Source organism: Symphalangus syndactylus, chromosome 19, assembly GCF_028878055.3.
Source record: "Symphalangus syndactylus isolate Jambi chromosome 19, NHGRI_mSymSyn1-v2.1_pri, whole genome shotgun sequence".
Classification (NCBI taxonomy): Eukaryota; Metazoa; Chordata; class Mammalia; order Primates; family Hylobatidae; genus Symphalangus; species Symphalangus syndactylus.
The window spans coordinates 24533971-24554435 of record NC_072434.2 but is presented as its reverse complement, the minus strand read 5'-3'; the positions used below and the strand labels follow the sequence as shown (position 1 = coordinate 24554435).

Below are 20465 nucleotides of genomic sequence, written 5' to 3'. Positions count from 1 at the left end.
AGCACTAATATTGCTTACAGAGTAGGATTGAGATAATATATACATTGCACTAACAAAGTACTTAGTATTTAACAAGAATTTAGCTTAGCTGTAACTAGGAGACTGGGCTAGTGGCACACTAACCTAGTATATCTCCTGGGAGTTTTCTTTGTATTTCTTTCTTTCAAAGCTCCAAAATCTATCTTATTAGCTTATTTATCATTTACTTTTTTCTTTTAAAAATAATATCTGTTTAGTTGAGGTCAGACAGACAGAATGATTATAAACCCGATCGATGCTTAAAAATGGCTATATAACCCATCATTCTTTGTCTCTGTCTCTCTATTTTACTGGTTTCCTCATTGATTACTGAATTAAATAAAACCCTTGACATGTTCATTTTTAGATCTGTTGTTGAAGAGTCATAATTATATCTTGCTTAAAGATTATCTTTTAGCAAATTATCTTTTAACACAATTAAGAGCACATTTTCTAAATCGATGAAAAGGAGAAGAAATAAAAAACCCATGCCCACTAAAAAGCTGTCATGACCATGTTTTTCTTTCAAGTGTTAAAAAACATGTTACTATTTTGCATTCTTGACTTACTCCAAGTTAAATGATAAGGTCATAATTATCACTAGAAAAGATATAGCAACTGTTGTATTTTGTTTTGTTTAATTCAGTGCTGATGTATGAGTTATGTCACATTTCCTGTAAATGTAAATTTAAGGTTCACATTTCAAATTTCTTAATATAAAAACAGGAAGCCATAAGCAACCAGGTGGCACTCACACACCTTTTTTTTCTTGAAAACTATGATGTACATTTAGTTGGTCGCTCTGTAGTTCACATGGATTTCTGGTTTCATGTCACAGTCCATGCTCAAGAGCTGGTTCATCACACTTTCCATATACTTATTGTAGTGTCCATTAAGTTCTTGTATCTTCCCTAGTGTTTGTTCTTCTATTTCATCTGAGAGATTACTCTGAGAGCCCATTATCTACCAAAACAAAACAGACAGAATTCACATCATAATACAATTGTTTTACAAGTTAAATTTGTCCTAGCCTGTTTACTGATGATTGTCCTATGATGCACAATTACATACTCCTTTTCTAGATTTTTTCAGGGAATCAACAAGATCATCAATGCCATGAGTGGGAAGGATGAACTTTCATAAAATACTGAAACTGGTCATAGCAGATTACTTTCACTTTTAACCAACCTCCACATGGTACAAATTGAATACACATTTATAATCATTAAACCATGCCCAGAAGTTCTTTTCCATCACATTTTTCATGTATTTATGACAGTTTCCATTTAGTTCCCATATATTCCCTATTGTTTATTTTCTGAATTATAAGTCTGGAAAACAGAGTTGAAAGACACCATTAAACCCACTTTTGCTGGTTTTTAGAGTGAATAACTTGTTTTTCTATTTTTAAAATACATTATGTGAACTGTGTCTTGTTTTTCAGGAAGACAGTCACAATGTGCCCTGTAAGATACTTTTATACGCACAAACTTTTTTTTTTTTTTTTTTTTTTGAGACAGAGTCTCACTGTGTCGCCCAGGCTGGAGTGCAATAGCGTGGTTTTGGCTCACTGCAACCTCCGCCTCCCGGGTTCAAGCGATTCTCCCACCTCAGCCTCACAAGTAGCTGGGACTACAGGCGTGTGCCACCACACCCTGTTAATTTTTTTATTTTTAGTAGAGATGGGGTTTCACTATGTTGGCCAGGCTGGTCTTGAACTCCTGACCTCGTAATCCGCCTGCCTCAGCCTCCCAAAGTGCTGGGATTACAGGTGTGCGTCACAGCGCCCGGCCGCCGAAGTGTGTTTCTTTGGGTAATAGATATTATCTTGAACAATTTAGTGTAAGTTGTACTTCTTTAAAATTGAGTGTGCTTGTTCATTTAGTTACATCATAATTGTAGACACAGTTTAATATATCTTTCTAATTGCTCTTTAATTGGCATTGATTCCCAGTATTTTCCATTATCTCCTCTTTCCTCGTAACTTCTTTATCAAGGAATGATTTGACCAAAATATAATTTCACCAGAGGAGTTAACAATTTAAAGGAATTCTGCAGTGAAACACTTTGAAAGTTAGCCTTTACTAAAGCAAAAAAATCAACTCCTAATGTATCTCCTTTGTAAACTCAGTCTTTCCTAAACATGGCATTTTAAAGGCAAGAAGACTTATGTTTGTTTGCTTTTTCCTTCTGTGAGTGTTTAGGAAAAGTATGCATTTAATTTAATCCAAGATACTCCAGTAATGATTGACTTCTACTTCAGGGTTGTTAGACTATTCTAAATTCTAAAATCTACTTGATCTTTTTGAGTCCTAGGCTTGAAATCAAATGCCATTGAGGCGCTTGGGTTCAAGTTCTTTTCTGTTTACAGTCCAGGCAATGGGGTCTTCTCAGTTCAAAGAAAATAATTTTGAAAAGTTACAGCATCTAAGACATCAAATAGCTTTCGCAGAATAACATTTTGATAAGTGAGTATACAAGAAGCAGAAACATATGGATCGAATTTCCCTTGCTAAGAAGAAATTTTAAAATAGAAGAGAACTGCTTATTGAAATGGCTCTACCAAGCTCAAAATTTTTCCTCTAAATTTAGTGTCTTAAGTGGGATTCTACCAAATTAAAAAAATAATTTTCTAAATTCAGTGTCTTCTAGTGGTAAAAAATTAAAAACAAACTGTTGTGAAACTATTGCCTACTTTTCTTTGGAACAGTATTAAAAATAGTTGTCATTGGGTTGGTTTAGTGTAACTGTTGTGAATGACTTTGGAAAAGTTAATCTCAAGCTTAGGTTCTCTATTTTTTTATAGGGATAATATCATGCATTTGATAAGATACTGTAAAATGCAAACCAGATTCATTGGTAAGTGTGCAGAGCAGTTGTGTCTAACAAAAGTGTAATATGAGCCACAAAGGCAACTCATATATATATATATAAGTTTTCTAGAAGCCACATCAAAAGTGTAAAAGAAGTAGGTGCAGTTATTTTAGTAATATATTATATTTAATCTAATAATATTCATATTTTAACATACAATCAATATAAAAATTATTACATTCTTTTATTTCATACTAAGTCTTTGGAATCTGGTATGTATTTTACACTTATAGCACATCTTGATTGGGACTAGCTACACTTCAAGTGCTTAGTAGCCACATGTGAAGTGGTCACCATTTTGGACAGTGCAGCAATAAATGGCAGCTGTTAATATTAGTTGAATTCTTAATGTGGCTTTTCAAGACACCATAATCATTTTCCAGAGAGACTTATAAAGATGACTCTTAGCACAAAAGTTTAACTCTGAACAAGTAATCAGTACATGTTAGTGATTATTACTATAATTTTCACTGATTGTTTTACTTGTACTTTTCAAATTTTTCCAATGTTCTGTATTTTCAGAAACATTGTAATACCCTTGTAATACCCCATAATCATATGTCTCACCCTGCATAATTAAACAAAATATTATTTCTGAGTTTATTTGATGCCCAGTGATTTGAGTTTCTGCAGTGTTTCCTATGCAGTACTATAAAAATGACTAGTCATACATGACTTTAAATGGTTTTCCTAGGGAAGAATTCCATATCTTGATATCTGCAGACAGAGTATTGATTTACCCCATGTAGGAGTTTTAGTGAATGAATCTAAGTGGCACAAAGGCAGGAATCATGTTCCTTGATGTATTATAAGTGCCTTGAACACTGTCTGGCACTTAGTAGATGCTCAGTATACATTTGTATTGAGTAGAATGATCAGATCTCTTGATATTACAGAGAACTCATTACTGTGTTCTGTTGCTCATGTTGATGGAAGCCTGTTTCCTGAATGTTTGGGAGAATGTATAAGTTAGTAGTTGATAATTCTGTAACATGTCATGATACATTTGGTCTAAGGGTGACATGTGAGGACTTCTCCATGTTGATTTTCAAAATGTCAGTGTTGAAACTGATGTATAGATTTACAGCATAATGACTGATGGTGATGGAAGATCTTTAAACATTCAATATGTTTCCTTACAAGTTGTTTAAATGTTCCAGTTTAAGTTAAAGCAGAGCTTCAGGTCCCATCACCGCAAGAAAAACAGTTTTATGCTCTCAATTTGTGATTGCCTCCAGCAAACAAAATGCTCTTGGGATATAAATTCAGGAAGAAAGACTAAAGATATAAAGGTCTTCAACATGCCCAAGGCAACCATTTTCAGGTTTTCTACTTAGATTCATGATCTATCTGACTTTTGTTATATTAACAATATATTTAATTTTCTACTGTAGTCCAGATTTCTTTTTAGCAATGTAATATTTTCTTTAGATAGGGTAGCACTAAGGAAGGGGTAAATAGATTTTTGATGAAACAATGTTTGCTAACGTACAGCCCACATTGGGATACCTGCTTCCGTTGATAAGTCAGGGGACTTGAAAAATCACATATATTAACGAGCTAAAAAGCAACAAAAAGTAACAACAAGATACAACACCCACAGCAGACAGGAGGCTGGTTTCTTGGGTCTCCTCCCAGACCTCCTAATTGCCCTGGGTTAATAAGGATAAGATTTAAGTGGAATAGCAGTATGCCTGACATATGGAGATCATGCCAAGGAAAGAAGATCTGTGCTAATGGTTTTACAAAATGCTTGAAGTAGCCGAGGCTTAAATATGCTGACCTTTCTATGTGAGCTTTTGATCAAATAACTGTAAAATTGGCTTGGAGCGCTAATTATGAGAGCGATGAGGAGTTTTAATTATTTAATTATTAACCAAAGCAGAAAACAAATAATCTGAACAAGATATATATATCTGATAAGATTCTTCTGGAGAAATGATATTTGAAGAGATTTAACACAAGCACTTTCTGAAATTGTGATTAGTTTTGTTATTACTTAAAAAATGGAAATAGTTATATCAGAAATATCCTATATAAGATAATCAAAGCTTAATAATGTTAAAGATGATTGTTTTCTCAGGTCCTAATAGATCATGGTTATGACAGGATTCAATAAGAAAGAAAATCAAAGAAAAAATATTATTCATTCTTTCAACAAATATTTATTGCATGTCTACTGTGTGGCAGGCACTGTTCTAATGTCTAGGAAAACAGAGAACAAAACAAAGAAATGATTCTTTTGGTGTTTAAAGTCCCAGAAGGAAAGATAGGCAATATGCAAAAAAATACATAAAATATATCAGATAATGCTAAGTGCTATGAGGAAAAAGAATGGACTACAATAGGTATGTATTTATGACAGACACAATTTTAGATAAAGTGATCAGGAAGAGGTGCTAACAATTGAATAGACATCAAAGAAAGATGAATATATCTAAAGAAAAGAATTGTAGGGCGTGAGAATGGTACATGTGAAGGCCCTGTGGTAGGGGCATGTTCTAGCTGTTTGAGGAAGAGCAAAAGACCAATATGGCTAGAATAGAACTAATAGAGACCAGGGTGTTAGAAAATGTGGTGAGAGAGATAGCCAAAGGCCAATCATGGAGGGTTGTATGAACTTAGGACTTTAGGATTTCTTATTTTCAAACATTGATGAAAATTTTTATGTTTGCTGAGTGGTCCACTTAATTCTAGAAAGGAACTTTTTTATTTGATGAAAAAGGTTTTGTTATTATGTGGTCCAATTTATCTGATCCTACATGAACTCCTTATCCATTACCATTAAAATACAAGTTGTAAATAAAGAAGATTTCCAAATTGCTACTAATTTATTGGCAGTGTCAGGCCTCTGCACAGAGCTTTATTTATATTTTTATTGAGGCCAAAATAAAATATCATATAAAATTTAGTTATAATACATAGAGTTAAGCACTTTCTTTTAGCCCATGTTGCAACATGGAAAGGAGGGTGTCTGCTCCAAAGATTTCATGCATTTATAATTTACAGTAAACTGCAGATATTTAAAAATATGCCAATGTAGGAAAAAGCATTTCTTTATCTCTAAATGAAAGATTTATTGAATGAGTCAGCCAGTTGCAAAGGAAATCATCAGGAAATACCAGAAGGCTTTTCAGCGATTTGCAACAATATCTACTTTGGTCATTTGTAAATCTTGGAAATATTAATTATTTATATAACCATATATATTTATATAAAAACATGTTCTCTGAAGTTTTTTCTTACTAAAATATGTAGTCAATAATCAGTGGTAGGAATGAGACTTTAAGCAATCCCTTCAGCTTGTATATTTGTGAATATGATTTTTAATATATACTATATATTACATAATAACTACTGATGGACCCTTTATGTGAGAAATTAAAAATGCCTTGAAAGTGAAAATGTAAAATCAGTAATTATTATGTTTAAGATTTAGCTTGATGTTCAGCTTCATTGAACTGTATCTGCTCAATTGCAGCATATTTTTTCTGTCAATATCCTATATTAAACCTTATGAATATGAAGGTCTTATCTATTCTACATAAGAAACAGTGCTGACTTTCTTACCTTAGATTGTTTTAGTCGAAACTCTTTATCTCTCTGCATTCTGTACTGGTCAGTTTCTACCATTGCTTCCTCCTTGGCTTGCTTCAATCGCTTTCCTTTTCCTGAAAATTAACAAATATATATATATATATATATAAATATATATCAATATATAAATATATATTATATATATCTCAACAAGGATATATATATATTAACAAATGTACATATATGTTACACACATATGCATATGGAGCTGCAAACTTAGTTTTTTTTTAAAATAGATACATTCTTCATTATTTTTTGATGATTTTTTCTAGAATGGCAAACTTTGCTAAAAAACAATAGATATTGACAATTTTATTATTTTTTATTGGATTCTTTAGGACATGTAAATGACAACTTTTTTTCACACTTACATGTTTAAATAAAATATCTGTCCATTTACTCACAGCAGTAATGCCAGAGAACAGATTTTAGCTGTCATTTACTCAAAAAGACATTATTTGGTCAGATTTTCGGTCTTGATTTGCTGCCAGAATCCTTCAGTCCACACCGACTGGATCCTGTTTAACACTGGCAGGTCTCCAAAATCGCTATAAACATGCAACTCAGACTCTATCAAACTAACTTACAATTTTTAAAAACGTTTTATTGGGATTTTTCCTTACCATTTGTTGACTCTACAATGTCTGATTAAGCCTCAATACATCAAAGCAATTTTTTTTTTGTAACTTTCTCTGAGGGGAACTTGCATGAAAGTGGCTATAAAACCAATTGTTTTTAATGATTAGGAGATTTAGTTAAGTAGCCTTTTTTCTTTTATTAAGAGCAAAGGTGTAAGCCTTAAGCTAGCAGACAACATAAATGAAAGTTTTAGACGAATACAATACTGTGGTAATCATTAGCTGAGCACATGACTTTTTTTGACAACCAGAGTAAGTCTGGGGGGGTTACAGACAAATATTAATTGGTGCTTTGCTCTCTCCACCCACCACCTTGGGGCTTAGCTACTAATGCTTCATGATCATTAAAACTTTAAAGAAATTCTGAACTACATTAAAATTCTTTTTGTCTATGAATCTATTGTCTTTCGATTTCAGTAAAATGCCTCCATTCTTTTACCCATTTTACAGATTTTTTCCTCTAACAATGCTTCTTAAGTATTGTTTACAATTTCTGTCAACCATTTGTTATATTGTAAAGACTTTGAACTAAAGAATAATGTGTTCTCAGGTAGCACGAAAGAAAATCTTAGTGTAAACTTTTATCTGTCTCCCATTTACCTATGTATGTATCTACCTTTGCAGCATTTGCACAGAGATTGTTTCTCAATTTCTTTCCCTTCTAAGTATGAGTTGCTTCACTAGTCACTGTATGTATATGGAATAAAAATAGAGTCACTGAGTTACATATTGAAATGTGTCTCTTTTAATGTCTACCACCCTTGAATGCAACTGGGAAGTCCTCATTCAGAACAGATACTTAGCTCTGCCTACACTTTCTTTAAAATCTGAGATCTGCTGAAAACTACTTTTCTTTTGTTGTTTGAGGCTTAATGGAACATTAATAGCAATGCTTATCTTTATCTTAATTAATGCTCATTACCATTTTGTATATACTGATTCCTTCATTCTCTATAGTTGTAACCATTTTGTGACAACTACACATATATTATTCACAGAGATTCTCTGTGAACAGAATAAATCGATGATATGTTGGTAAGAAAAACTATTCCTTGATCTCCAACCCACTTTCTTCTATCTGTTTGTCATTTACATCAGGACAAAAATACAGAATGTTAATGTATTGATTTTTTTTAGTAATAATGGGTTGTAGGATACATAATTATTTTACAAAATAAATCACATGCCTCACTACTCTCCATCTTAATTGCATAATATCTAAAAATAGTGGTTTTAAAGTTATGCCTCTCTAGCACATTAAAAAATAATCATAGGAAAGGGTCTGTGTGCCCTACCCTTGAGCGGAATTCAGCACTCCACTAAGAGGCTGTATATTAGCTCCATCACACGGTGACAGGCTCAGAGTGTGTCTGTGATTCCCTTGTCATGGCACCAGTCACCTGCTGGTTCTCATTCAATTAAATGGGAGAGCCACAGGGAAATTGTTGCTGGCACAGCAATTTTCTGGATAGACTCAGCAGCTGCTGCTGTGTGAGAGCCTGCATATGCTCCACCTGATTTAATCCCGTGGAAAAAACTGGAGCCTAAAGCCTACTGTTTTGTTAGAGGTGAAACAAAATGCACGCGTCAAATGCACTCATATTAACCTCTAACTTGCTTCTCTCTCTGTGTAAGAATTTGGCAACTCTAAAATTATACTTATTTCTTCGTATGCATTAAAAACATGGCTGCTGTGACCAAAAGCGGGGAGAAAAGACATTTGGACTGATTTTCAGGTGGTTTGTGGGAAAAGGATGAAGAAAATCAATTTTTGGCAGGTTAAAACTGAACTCTGTGTAGGTGACAAAGGGTAATGCTCGAAGATGGACTCTTCCTGGCCTTCTCATTAGGACAGGCCAGGTGAACTGACTGTCCCCAGATACGATAAGTTCTTGAGGTACAGAGAAACCTAATTCTGTTGGATAGCTAAACTTTTCCTAGACTGTTTTCCTGATGGGGAAGATAGGATTTCATTTATCATCTAAGGCAATCAGAATCATGCACTAGGCATCACTGCAATAAAACATTAGGAGCTTTGTAACTTTGAGCAGGTTACTGAGTTTTCTCATCTATAGGACAGAATTAATAATCTATAAAAAGTTGTTGGAGGGATTAGAAAAAATATATATAAAATGCTTGACAAAGGTAGGTGTTTAATGATTTTAAATCATGATTAGGAAAACAGGTCCAATTCCTAGGGGCCTTTTGCTAAAAAAGAAGGCAAGGAGTAAAAAAAAAAAAGGCAAGGAGTAAAGCATGAGTTTGAGGAGAAGTCCTCAGGCTGTCACTAGAGAAGCCTCTGTAAGCTTTCCTGAGGATATTTAATTGGAGGTATGCAGAGGACAGCTGGGCAGACTAGATCGGAATGCAGGAGGAAGGTCTGAAATGAAGACAGAGATTTGCATATTAGTCATTGCGGCCTGTATATATGCTAGTTATAGCAATGGGATTTAGACAGAAATCAAGGGAGAGTATATAGAATGAGGAAAAAAGAAGGCTAAGGTCTCAACTTGGGGGAATATTAACACTCAACCTTCAAGAAAAGGAGGAGGAAGCTTGGAAGGAGCCAGTAGTAGTCAGAGAAGTAGGAGAAACCAAAAGACAGAAGAGAACATTCCAAGAAGGATGTGGCCAGCAGTATCAAATGACACAGAGAACTGAAATAAGAGATATTGAATCAACATTACTAGATGTCTATTCTGCGCCACACACTATTGTAGATCTATGGATATAGCAGTGAAAGCCACAAACTTTTTGTTTCATGGAGTTTGTGTTCTGAATGTAGCTGGGGAGATAAAAATAGAAAATGGACAATAAGTATATAATATGACAGGGATGACTGAGAGGTGACAGTATGCTGGCAGTCCTCACAGTCCTCGCTTGCTCTGGGCACCTCCTCTGCCTGGGCTCCCACTTTGGCGGCACTTGAGGAGCCCTTCAGCCCACCGCTGCACTGTCGGGGTCCCTTTCTGGGCTGGCCGAGGCGGGAGCCGGCTCCCTCAGCTTGCAGGGAGGTGTGGAAGGAGAGGCGCGAGCGGGAACCGGGGCTGTGCGCCGCGCTTGTGGGCCGGCTGGAGTTCCGGGTGGGCGTGGGCTTGGCGGGCCCCCACACTCGGAGCAGCCGGCCGGCCCTGTGGGCCCTGGGCAGTGAGGGGCTTGGCACCCAGGCCAGCGGCTGCGGAGTGTGTACTGGGTCCCCCAGCAGTGCCGACCCACCGGCGCTGCGCTCGATTTCTCACCAGACCTTAGCTGCCTTCCCTCGGGGCAGGGCTCGGGACCTGCAGCCCGCCATGCCTGAGCCTCCCGCCCCCTCCATGGGTTCCTGTGCCGCCGGAGCCTCCCCGACGAGCGCCACCCCCTGCTCCACAGCGCCCAGTCCCATCGACCAACCAAGGGCTGAGGAGTGCGAGCGGGCGGCGTGGGACTGGCAGGCAGCTCCACCTGCAGCCCCGGTGTGGGATCCACTGGGTGAAGCCAGCTGGGCTCCTGAGTCTGGTGGAGATGTGGAGAACCTTTATGTCTAGCTCAGGGATTGTAAACACACCAAACACACAAACCTGTGTCTAGCTCGAGGTTTGTGGATGCACCAATCGACACTCTGTGTCTGGCTGCTCTGGTGGGGCCTTGGAGAACCTTTGTGTCCATACTCTGTATATAACTGATCTGATGGGGACGTGGAGGACTTTTATGTCTAGCTCAGGGATGGTAAACGCACCAATCAGTGCCCTGTCAAAACAGACCACTCGGCTCTACCAATCAGCAGGATGTGGGTGGGGCCAGATAAGAGAATAAAAGCAGGCTGCCCGCGCCAGCAGTGGCAACCTGCTGGGGTCCCCTTCCACACCGTGGAAGCTTTGTTCTTTTGCTCTTTGCAATAAATCTTGCTACTGCTCACTCTTTGGGTTCACACTGCTTTTATGAGCTGTAACACTCACCGCGAAGGTCTGCAGCTTCACTCCTGAAGCCAGCGAGACCACGAGCCCACCGGGAGGAGCGAACAACTCCAGACGTGCCGCCTTAAGAGCTGTAACACTCACTGCGAAGGTCTGCAGCTTCACTCCTGAGCCAGCGAGACCACGAACCCACCAGAAGGAAGAAACTCCGAACACATCCGAACATCAGAAGGAAAAAACTCCGGACATGCCGCCTTTAGAACTGTAACACTCACCGCGAGGGTCTGTGACTTCATTCTTGAAGTCAGTTAGACCAAGAATCCACCAATTCCGGACACATGATGATGAAGAAGAAAGGAGAATAAGAGGCAGAGAAAGATGGTGGATTCTACCTCAGACAGATCAGGCCTCTCAGATGAAACAGTATGTGAACAGAGGCCTAAAGGAATAAGGCAACTAGTCATGCAGATATCTGAAGGGAAGAGTCTTCCAGGTAGAGGGAACAGCAAGTGCAGAGGCCCTGAGGTGGGAGGATATTTGCCATGCTGAAGGAAGAGCAAAAACACCATCATGGCTGGAGCAAAGAGAACAGGATGATTGAATGTTAGGAGATGGTATCAGAAAGGTAGTAGCAGGACCAGATCATACTGATCTCACCGGGCATGGTAAGAATTTTGGTCTTTGGAATACTAAATTCATGAAGGGTTCTTAGCGAAGGCATGATATAATACTACTTGTGACTTAAAAGGATTTCTTGGCTGGGCACGGTGGCTCATGCCTGTAACTGCAGCACTTTGGGAGGCTGAGGCAGGTGGATCATGAGGTCTAGAGATCGAGACTATCCTGGCCAACATGGTGAAACCTGGTCTCTACTAAAAATACAAAAATTATATGGGCATGGTGGTGTGTGCCTGTAGTTCCAGCTACTTGGGAGGCTGAGGCAGGAGAATCGCTTGAACCCAGGAGGCAAAGGTTCAGTGAGCCGAGATCACGCCATTGTACTTCAGCCTGGCAACAGAATGAGACTTTATCTAAAAAAAAAAAAAATTTCTTTGGCTGATGTGGTGAAAATAGAAAATACACTATAGGGGTAAAGGAGAATCAGGAAGATCAGTTTGAAATTTGTTGAAATTGTTCAGGCAAATGTTAATAATTGCTGGAAATGGTAAAGTAGTAGTGGAGTTGGCAAGAAGAGGGTAGATATATTTTGGAGGTGGAGTTGATACATGAGCATGAGAGACAGATACAAGTCAATGATGACACCAACATTTTATTTTGGGGATGGAGTCAATACTGCAATTTCGTTGATATGCCTATTCAACATCCAATACTGATGCTGAGACAGCTGATGTTTATATGAACTTAGAGATCAGGGAAGCAACGAGTGCTGGGAATATCATGTTTGAGAGTCATCAACATGAAGCTGGTCTGTAAAGCCATGAGATTAGATGAGAGCACCTCAGAAGTATCTGCTGATACATTAGAGAATAGGTCCAAATTGGGGTCCTGACTTTAAAGATTGAGAAGACAACAGGAAGCCAAGCATGAGAGTAGTGTTCCAAAGCCAAAGGAAGAAAGAGTTTCAAAGATGAAAGAGGGATCTAATTGTGAATGAGATATGGAGTTAACATGGGGTTTAGCAAGACTGGTGATCTTGGCAAGAGGAACTATTTGTGGAGTTATAGGAAGAAATGTTCAACAGAAAATGGAATAAAAAATTGTAGACACAGGGAACATAGGCAACTTCTTTGAGAAGTTTTAACCAACAAAGGGGAACAAAGAAAAAATAAGGGCTCAAGGTGGTCAAGTGGATTTGACAGAGGGTTTAATTGTGCCCCCCGAAAAGATATGTTGGAGTCCTAACTCCTGGTATCTCTTAATGTGACCTTTCTTGGAAATAGGGTCTTTGCAGACGTAATCAGGTTAAAATGAGGTATAAGGGATTAAGATGGGTCCTAAATCCACCAACTGGTTCTCTTACAAGGGAAATTTGAATACAGAGGCATAGAGTAAGAGCAGACACACAGGGAGGAAGGGCATGTATTGATGGAGGTATACATGAAAACGATGCAGCTGCAAGACAAGGAGTGCCAAGGATGGCTGGCTACCACCAGTGACCAGGAAGGAGGCATGGGTGTTTTTCCCTTGGTGCCTCCAGAAGGGTCCAACCCTGCTGGCACCTTCTGTTTGGACTTCTGGCCTCCAGAACGGTGAGATAATCAATTTCTGTTTAAAGCCACCTAGTATATGGTAATTTGTTACAGCATCTCTAGGAAACAAATGCAGAGAATCAGCAAGGAGCATAGAGAAAACAATGCTAATTGAGCATTGGAGGCAAAGCCAGATACCCTAGTGTGGTGAAAATAGTAGGTATTGAAATGAATGTGCCACCTGACAAAAATATGCATAAACAGTTCAGAAGCCATTTTTATTTGCTGTATAAACAAAGGGTACTTTGGTAATGTTTGAAGATTTCTGTTAGTAATAACAATTTTTGATCTATTCTACCACTCAGAAAACAAAGCAAAACCAAACCAAACAAAACTTCTTGGCTTTGGGCAGTTGTCAATATTATGATAAAACCAACCTGATTCAAAGAATGCTATTATTTTTCCCAGTGACTGCAAACATTGGGAAAGAAATGTCACCAGAAAAACAAAGAGGCAACCTCTCCTTTGGTGACTGTCGCTGCTAGAGCTTCTCTTACACTAAATTTATTTCCTGTCAGATCTCCACTTCCTGAATGTTTTCTTTTGCTTTTCTTCTACTTGTATTTTCCTTATTAAAAATACAATAAATAGTTTTGTGTACCTCCTGGACTGAATATAACCAAATGCTATTAATAGATGAAAATGCTCTGTGGTTATTTTAATATTACCCACTTGAAGAAATGAAAGCCCAATACACTTACAAATACCCTGTTAGTCTGTGGACTGTAAAGGAAGAGGAAGTATTTACAGGCCTACAAAACATGCAAGACAGGGCCATGAAATTCTTATACAACAACTTTTATTTTATTAGTTTATTAAAAGTCTTGTCTTTATGAACAAAAACATCCACTTGCATAGTGAAGAATTTATTAAATCGAGGTGCTTGTTTAAATAATTCAGAATATATGCATATTTGGAAGCAAATAGGAAATTTGCTGATTTAAAAAAATTATTCATGGTTGGCATCCTATAGACCCACAAAAATAAATCTGAATTACAGTATTATCTGATGTATTATCTAGGATGCAGAAATATTTTCTTAAGTATTTATTTTGCCTCATAGTGGACCATGCTTAAGAAATCTCCAGGACTTTTTTGCTGTTTTTACAACAAAATTGTTTTATTGGATATTAAAATAATAGCTAAAATTTCTTGAGTACCTTCTATATGCCAAGCGGTGTTTTAAGTCTTTTATAAGAGTTAACTCAGTTAATCATGACAACTCCATGAGGTAAGTACTGTTAATATCTCCATTTTGAGGCTGAGGAAACAGGCACAGCAAGGTTAAGAGGTAACTCACCCAAGGTCACACAGCTAATAAGAAGCACAAGTTAGATTGGCTCCCAGGCAGAGCAGCTGTAGGGAGTGAGCACTGACCATACTATTTTGGGAGAAAGCTAGAGGAGTGTGTTCTTCATTTGCATTACAATTGTCTACAGCTTTTAGACATTTTTAATATAGCTACTTCTTCCATTTTTTCTCATCTCCAGATTAGAAAATTTACTTTTTTTTTGCTATTTCTTTCAATCTATATCCTGTAATGCAATTTGTAATTTTTAGTTAAGCATAAATGCTACTTTCTGTAGCTTCCAAAGTAAATAAATTGAGTGTTTATTTCTAGGAGAGTATACCATGTGTGTTCAGAAATGATTTGGGAATATGAGTTCTTTATGTGATGTTGAATTGCATGCATTTGAGTATTTCAGAACAATGTTAATGCAGGGCTATAGGGTTTTAGAAGTTTGCAATGGGTGTAAGTGAAGTAAATACTTCTCTTAAAAAAAGGTCATGACTAAAAGTAAAAATGCAACATATTTCAGAGAAACACAAGTCTCTGTTCCTCCTGTTGATAATGGTACTTTGAATTTCTAATCTAATTCCGATTGAAGTTTCAGTTCAATACTCCAAACCTGGAGCTCCAGGGCAGATCTCTGATGTTTAGGTAACTTGTATTGGACCAACACATCCACTTTTGTTTTGATTAATGAACAATTTATTAAGTAAAGAGCATTGAATCTAGGTAAAATAATTTAAAGTAGTGCAAACTACTGTGATTTCATCTAAATTCAACCAAAATAGTAAGGCAGTTTTGCACATAAAAGTGAGTGAGAGCTTTAGCTAATAAATATAACCTGTAATCAGTGAATACAGGAAAGTATCTGAACATTTCTAGTCATCTTATCAGAAGCAGTCCCAGGTTCTTCGTTTTGGGAAAAGTAGATGCAGAAATTACAGCAGGGGTAAAAACAAATGGAATGAGATCATTCTAGTCGATTTAATTTTCTATCATTATTACTTATAGTAACATACAAAAATACATGACATATATTAAAAATAAAAATAACTCTAGTGTGTATTTTGCTTTACTATCTTACACATCTTTTTCTGATTCTTACAACCTCTTGGTCATATGTGTGTGTGTGTGCGTGTATTATAACTTCTATTTTTAGTTACAGAAAGAAAGTCTGAAACTTGGAGATGTTAAATGACATTAAGAATCATAAGTTTTCAGCTTAAGCCAATGCTTTTATACTCTACTACTTCCCAGTCTGACTTCCGAAGCCTGTCCACATTCCTGCCCATGTCCCTGTCAGATTTCATCTCTCTCAGTAGCTGTTGGATGTCTTGAGAGCAGAGACCTGCATATTCAATTTCTATAGACTTTGTGGCCTTCTGGAGAGCTCCTGATACATCAGGTTCATAATCCCTTATCTGTATCCCTGAAGGCAAAACACTTAGACCATATACTGTATTATGTAGCAACTGCACCAGTATCTGAGGCAGTTCTCCTTAATGGAATATATTAATATTTTTGCAGCATAATATAAAAATAACTGTATTAATCTTGTACTTTCCTGGAACGATTAACATGTGAATTGCTGTTTTCTTTCTCTTTCCCTCTTTCTCACCCTTCCTTCTTCCTGTCTTTCTTTTTCTTAAAAATAATACACTCAAGAGTCTTGTTCTAGCAGTCTATGCCCAAGTTTCTGAGAGTCTTGCAAATAAACAGATTTAAGAAAGAGAAATGACCATAGACCTTCTACAATGGTGTTCACTATTGTGCCTTCTTGGTCCGCATTCTGAATCTCATTCTGCCTTTATATATCAGAATTTCAAATGAATCTTTGTATGAAAAAATAAAGTAAAAGTATATGGGTTTACTAAAATGATAACTACCTCTCCTGTCATCATGCCTCCTTTCCCTTTCTAAAATAGTCATTCGTGCATTTATCTCACTGGGAAGTTCTTTAAGGAAGAACTAGGTCTTATTCATCAGTGTAAACATCAAAGTGGCTTGGAATTAATAGATACCCAATAAACACTTATTGAATTCAATAAACAAATGAAACAAAAACCACTGAAACATTAGGGAAGTTATAACATACCCAGTATATAAGGTAATATTTCTATTTTGCCATCGGTCGCTTAGGTGAGTAAGCTGTTGTAACTATAAACTGTAATACCTGCTGATAGCTTTAAGAAAACAGTTTCTATCCGGTTAAAACTGACCTCAAAGCCTGTGGCTTCTGAGGCAAAGAGGACAGGCTGACATTCTCCATAAAACTGAACGCAGAGGTTAGTTGTTGAAAGTCAAAATATTTTCCAGAATGTCTTTAAAGCCTGGGTATTTATTATTACTGGTTGAATATCTCCTTGAATATTCATGAACAAAGACATGGTAGATTAAGAAAAAAGTATGCAGGTATTTTAAGTTACTGGCAAATGAAATGAACTTTTTTGTATAGAAATAAGACAATATGTACTTTTCGATACTGAATTCTGAGGAAAGATTGCCCAAGGACAGCATATTCACTAGAGAAAAGGAAAAGAAATTGGGCTTTTATCTTTATTCTGAAATTTGAAGCCAGGTTGCCCTTAGCGGCTCCCACCCCAAAACAACTTGCGTGTTTAGCAATTCTTTTACTCTTTAATGACTCGATAAAAGGAGAAATAGTTGGTAAAAATTATTTGAGTCATACAATAATATTGATTAATCTATACTCAATATTTCATTTTGTATCTTCCATAATGAGAAAGCAAAGGCAACATAACTATCACATCTTTAAATTATCTGGTCTTCTGTACTGAAAGTTTTAAATATTGTTAAAGAAGTTTTTTAAAAGGCCTGGCACGGTAGCTCACTCCTGTAATTGCAATAATTTGGGAGGCAGAGGCAGGTGGATCTCTTGAGCTCAGGAGTTTGAGACCAGCTGAACAACATGGCGGAACCCCTGTCTCTACAAAAATACAAAAATTGGCCAGGTGTGGTGGCGTGTGTCTGTGGTCCCAGCTACTCTAGAGGCTGAGGTATGGCTTGAGCCTGAGAGATGGAGGTCGCAAGGAGCCCAGATCATCAGCATTTCAGCCTGGGAACAGAAGCAGACTCTGTCTCAAAAAAAGAAAAAAAAAAAAAAAAAGAAAAGAAAACCCTGAAATTTTTACAAAGGGAAAATTCTCTAAGCTGCTTCAACCACAGGTCCTGAACTGCTTTGTTTTCTATAAAATTACTCTGCATTCATATCATCTTGCAACCATTTCCACACTTTGTTGTAGAAAAAGAAATTGAGAAATAGGTAAAGTTTGCCTTCACTGTCTTTCTTCTTCCTTTCCTCTTCTATCATCTCCCCCTGGAGTCATTCCTTTTATGTTGTTGATGCCCACATTGCTGAGTGTTCAGGAAATCTATTTATCTTAAGAAAAGGAAATGATTTTACCTGTGGTTGAAAACTTTAGTGTACCTGCCTTATTTCTGACTTACTTTCTTATGTTGTAATATATTCTTTCATTTCATTCGTTACATTTAAATAATTCAGTACCTACTCCAATCCCATCACTACATTCATCCAAAGAGTTACATAAGTAACATTTTGAAAATATGGCCCCTGTTTTGCCAGACTGAATCTAATTGCAGAGGCAGGACACAGAAGGAGAGTGAATGACACTACAAATTATTGTAGATTGAATAATGAGGTGATATGAAATGGGGTAGTGAAAAAAATGTCTTGGCCTTGGGAACCTGAATTCCAGTTGTAGATCTGAGACATATTAATTTTTTTATTATGCAAATTGTGTAAATTTTGTAAAGTGCAGTGGTTAAGATCTGGGCTTGGAAATTACAGCTCATCTAAATCTTGTCTCTACCATTTACCCTCTGTGTGACCTTAGACAAGTTGTATAATTTCTCTAAGCATCACTTTTGCTTTTTCAGTAAATGTTGTGAGGAATAAAGATAAGCAATGAGCATGGTGCCTGGCACAATATTTTCTATTTTTAAAATATAACCTTGAACAAATCAGTGACTCCATTTCTGCATACATTGAGAATAATGTTAATATCCTATTCATTTGGCTGTTGTGAGTATCAAAGAGAATAGGAAAGGGGTTAAAGTTCATTGAGGACATTCTATATGTAAGTACATGAATGCATGACCAAATGAAAAGAGAGCTGAGTACAGTGGCAAGTGCCTGTAGTCCCAGCTACTTGGCAGGCTGAGGCAGCAGGATCTCTTGAGTCCAGGAGTTGGAGTCCAGCCAGGGCAACATAGTGAGACCCTCATCTCTTAAAAAATAAATTAATAAAAATAAAAATAAAAAGAGAGGTAGAAAATGAGAATAAAATGAAAATATTTTAAAATATTAGATATTAAAAAGCTACCAAGAGAGGGATGAGAATCAGCCATTATTATTCTGATTTTATGGAAATGAAAACTGATGCTTATAAAAAGTAAGTAATTTGCTCAGGTTTACTCACTAACAAGTAGATTCAATCCAGAGGTTTTCTACCCCCTAACAATGTTGAGAAAACTGAGGCATGGCATAGCCAAGGCTTAAGCCCGCATCTCTATAATCTTTATGTCCATGAACACATGACCTCTCAAAAGGATCTGAATGAGGAAACTTCATCCCTACTCTAGAAATAAGGAACATATGGCTGGGTAATTTTAATGAATGGGTGAAGGTCTCACAGGGAGTACGGTAAACAAAAGTTTGAAACAAGGTCTGCCTAATCCAAAAGTCTATGCTTATCCCTGCATTCCACTGCTTCGTTTGTTTCGTGACAAACCCCTCACAGGTGAGACTTACTCTTCTTGGCTTCCTGTAGCTTGTCCTTGGCCCATTTTTCTGCCTGAAGAAGCTGGTGGATCCCCTGAGACTGGCTCGTCATGGTAGTCTGCTCCAAGCAAGTGGCTTCTGTGAAATCTGGGAAGTAATGGGCTCATTTATTCTTTTAGAAATTAACATATAACTCAGATTATTGTGTCAACAGCGAGTTCTAAATGCAGCTGTTTCAAACTGGCTTGACTGGGCTGGATAGCTGGGTCCCAAGGAAAGCCCAAGGTGGAATCTAGAAAAACAAGTTAAACCAATGTGAATAAATTGAGAACTTACCATTTCTGCCAATCTTAGCTCTTCTGTATGAGATAAGGAGGTATAAATGAGGTGTTGCATCTACTTATAAATAATGAATAAGAGACCTTTTAAGAATGTTAGTTTCCCTAATCTTCTAAGAAACATTGACATGTTTACTGAGTTTTTCTTTTAAGTAACAAGATCTTTCTTTGTTCTTTGTCCCTGCAGTACTTTGTTTCAAATCTTTTTCTTTCTTTGTTTCTAGTGATTCAGTTATCTGCTTGGAGAAAATGTGTTAATCTTTTGTTAGGAAGGAGATTCCTTAGCTTTGTGCATAGATAGTGGACTAAGGATTTTTTCCCCCAAGGTCTCAGGTGACAGGAATAAAAAGATTTCTTTTGGACATTGTGCTGCTCTTAAGTAATGCTGTAGGTTGAAGTTCCAGGAAGATTTTACTATGGTGATTAAACAATCAGTAATTTTAGTAGTAGTAATCATGATAGAAATAGATTATAACTGTAGGTTTTGGGGTTAAGTTAAAATAATTTAAACATGCATTTTATATTATTCAGTGTTTGTGGTGAGTATTGTCCTAAGATAGTACAAAAAATCCATCATACTTGATTTGATTCGATCCAGTAGCAATTGGACAAATGAGAATATTGGTCACAGAGAAGAATCACAAAGTATCATTTATATGTTTCTAAAATTTTTATTTGAAGTGAAAAGCTAATCTTTTTCTTAGAATAAGGCTTTTCCCCCGACATGATTTGCAGGTTAGGGTTTCACGTATTATTGCTTTCATAAACTATACCTCTATTGCCTCATCTGTAAGTGCCAGGTTCATTTTCTTTAATAAGGTGTCTAGATTTAAAGACAATTGTA

General features: G+C 36.9%; 1 protein-coding gene across 2 annotated transcripts; it reads right to left on the bottom strand.

Annotated features, from left to right (window-relative positions):
- Positions 1-639: 639 nt before the first annotated feature.
- ATP6V1G3 (ATPase H+ transporting V1 subunit G3) lies at positions 640-19734 on the bottom strand. Of its 2 annotated transcripts, XM_055234397.2 has the most exons (6): positions 19620-19734; positions 19314-19430; positions 17461-17468; positions 7376-7385; positions 6463-6563; positions 689-981 (listed from the first exon to the last, which is right to left on the bottom strand). In XM_055234397.2, exons 2-6 carry the CDS (start codon positions 19393-19395, stop codon positions 808-810), a joined length of 375 nt encoding a protein of 124 aa, XP_055090372.1. In that variant the 5' UTR covers positions 19396-19430; positions 19620-19734; the 3' UTR covers positions 689-807. The 2 variants fall into 2 exon arrangements, with proteins under 2 accessions (XP_055090371.1, XP_055090372.1); XM_055234396.1 differs by lacking the exons at positions 7376-7385; positions 17461-17468 and having other exon boundaries at positions 640-981.
- Positions 19735-20465: the final 731 nt, after the last annotated feature.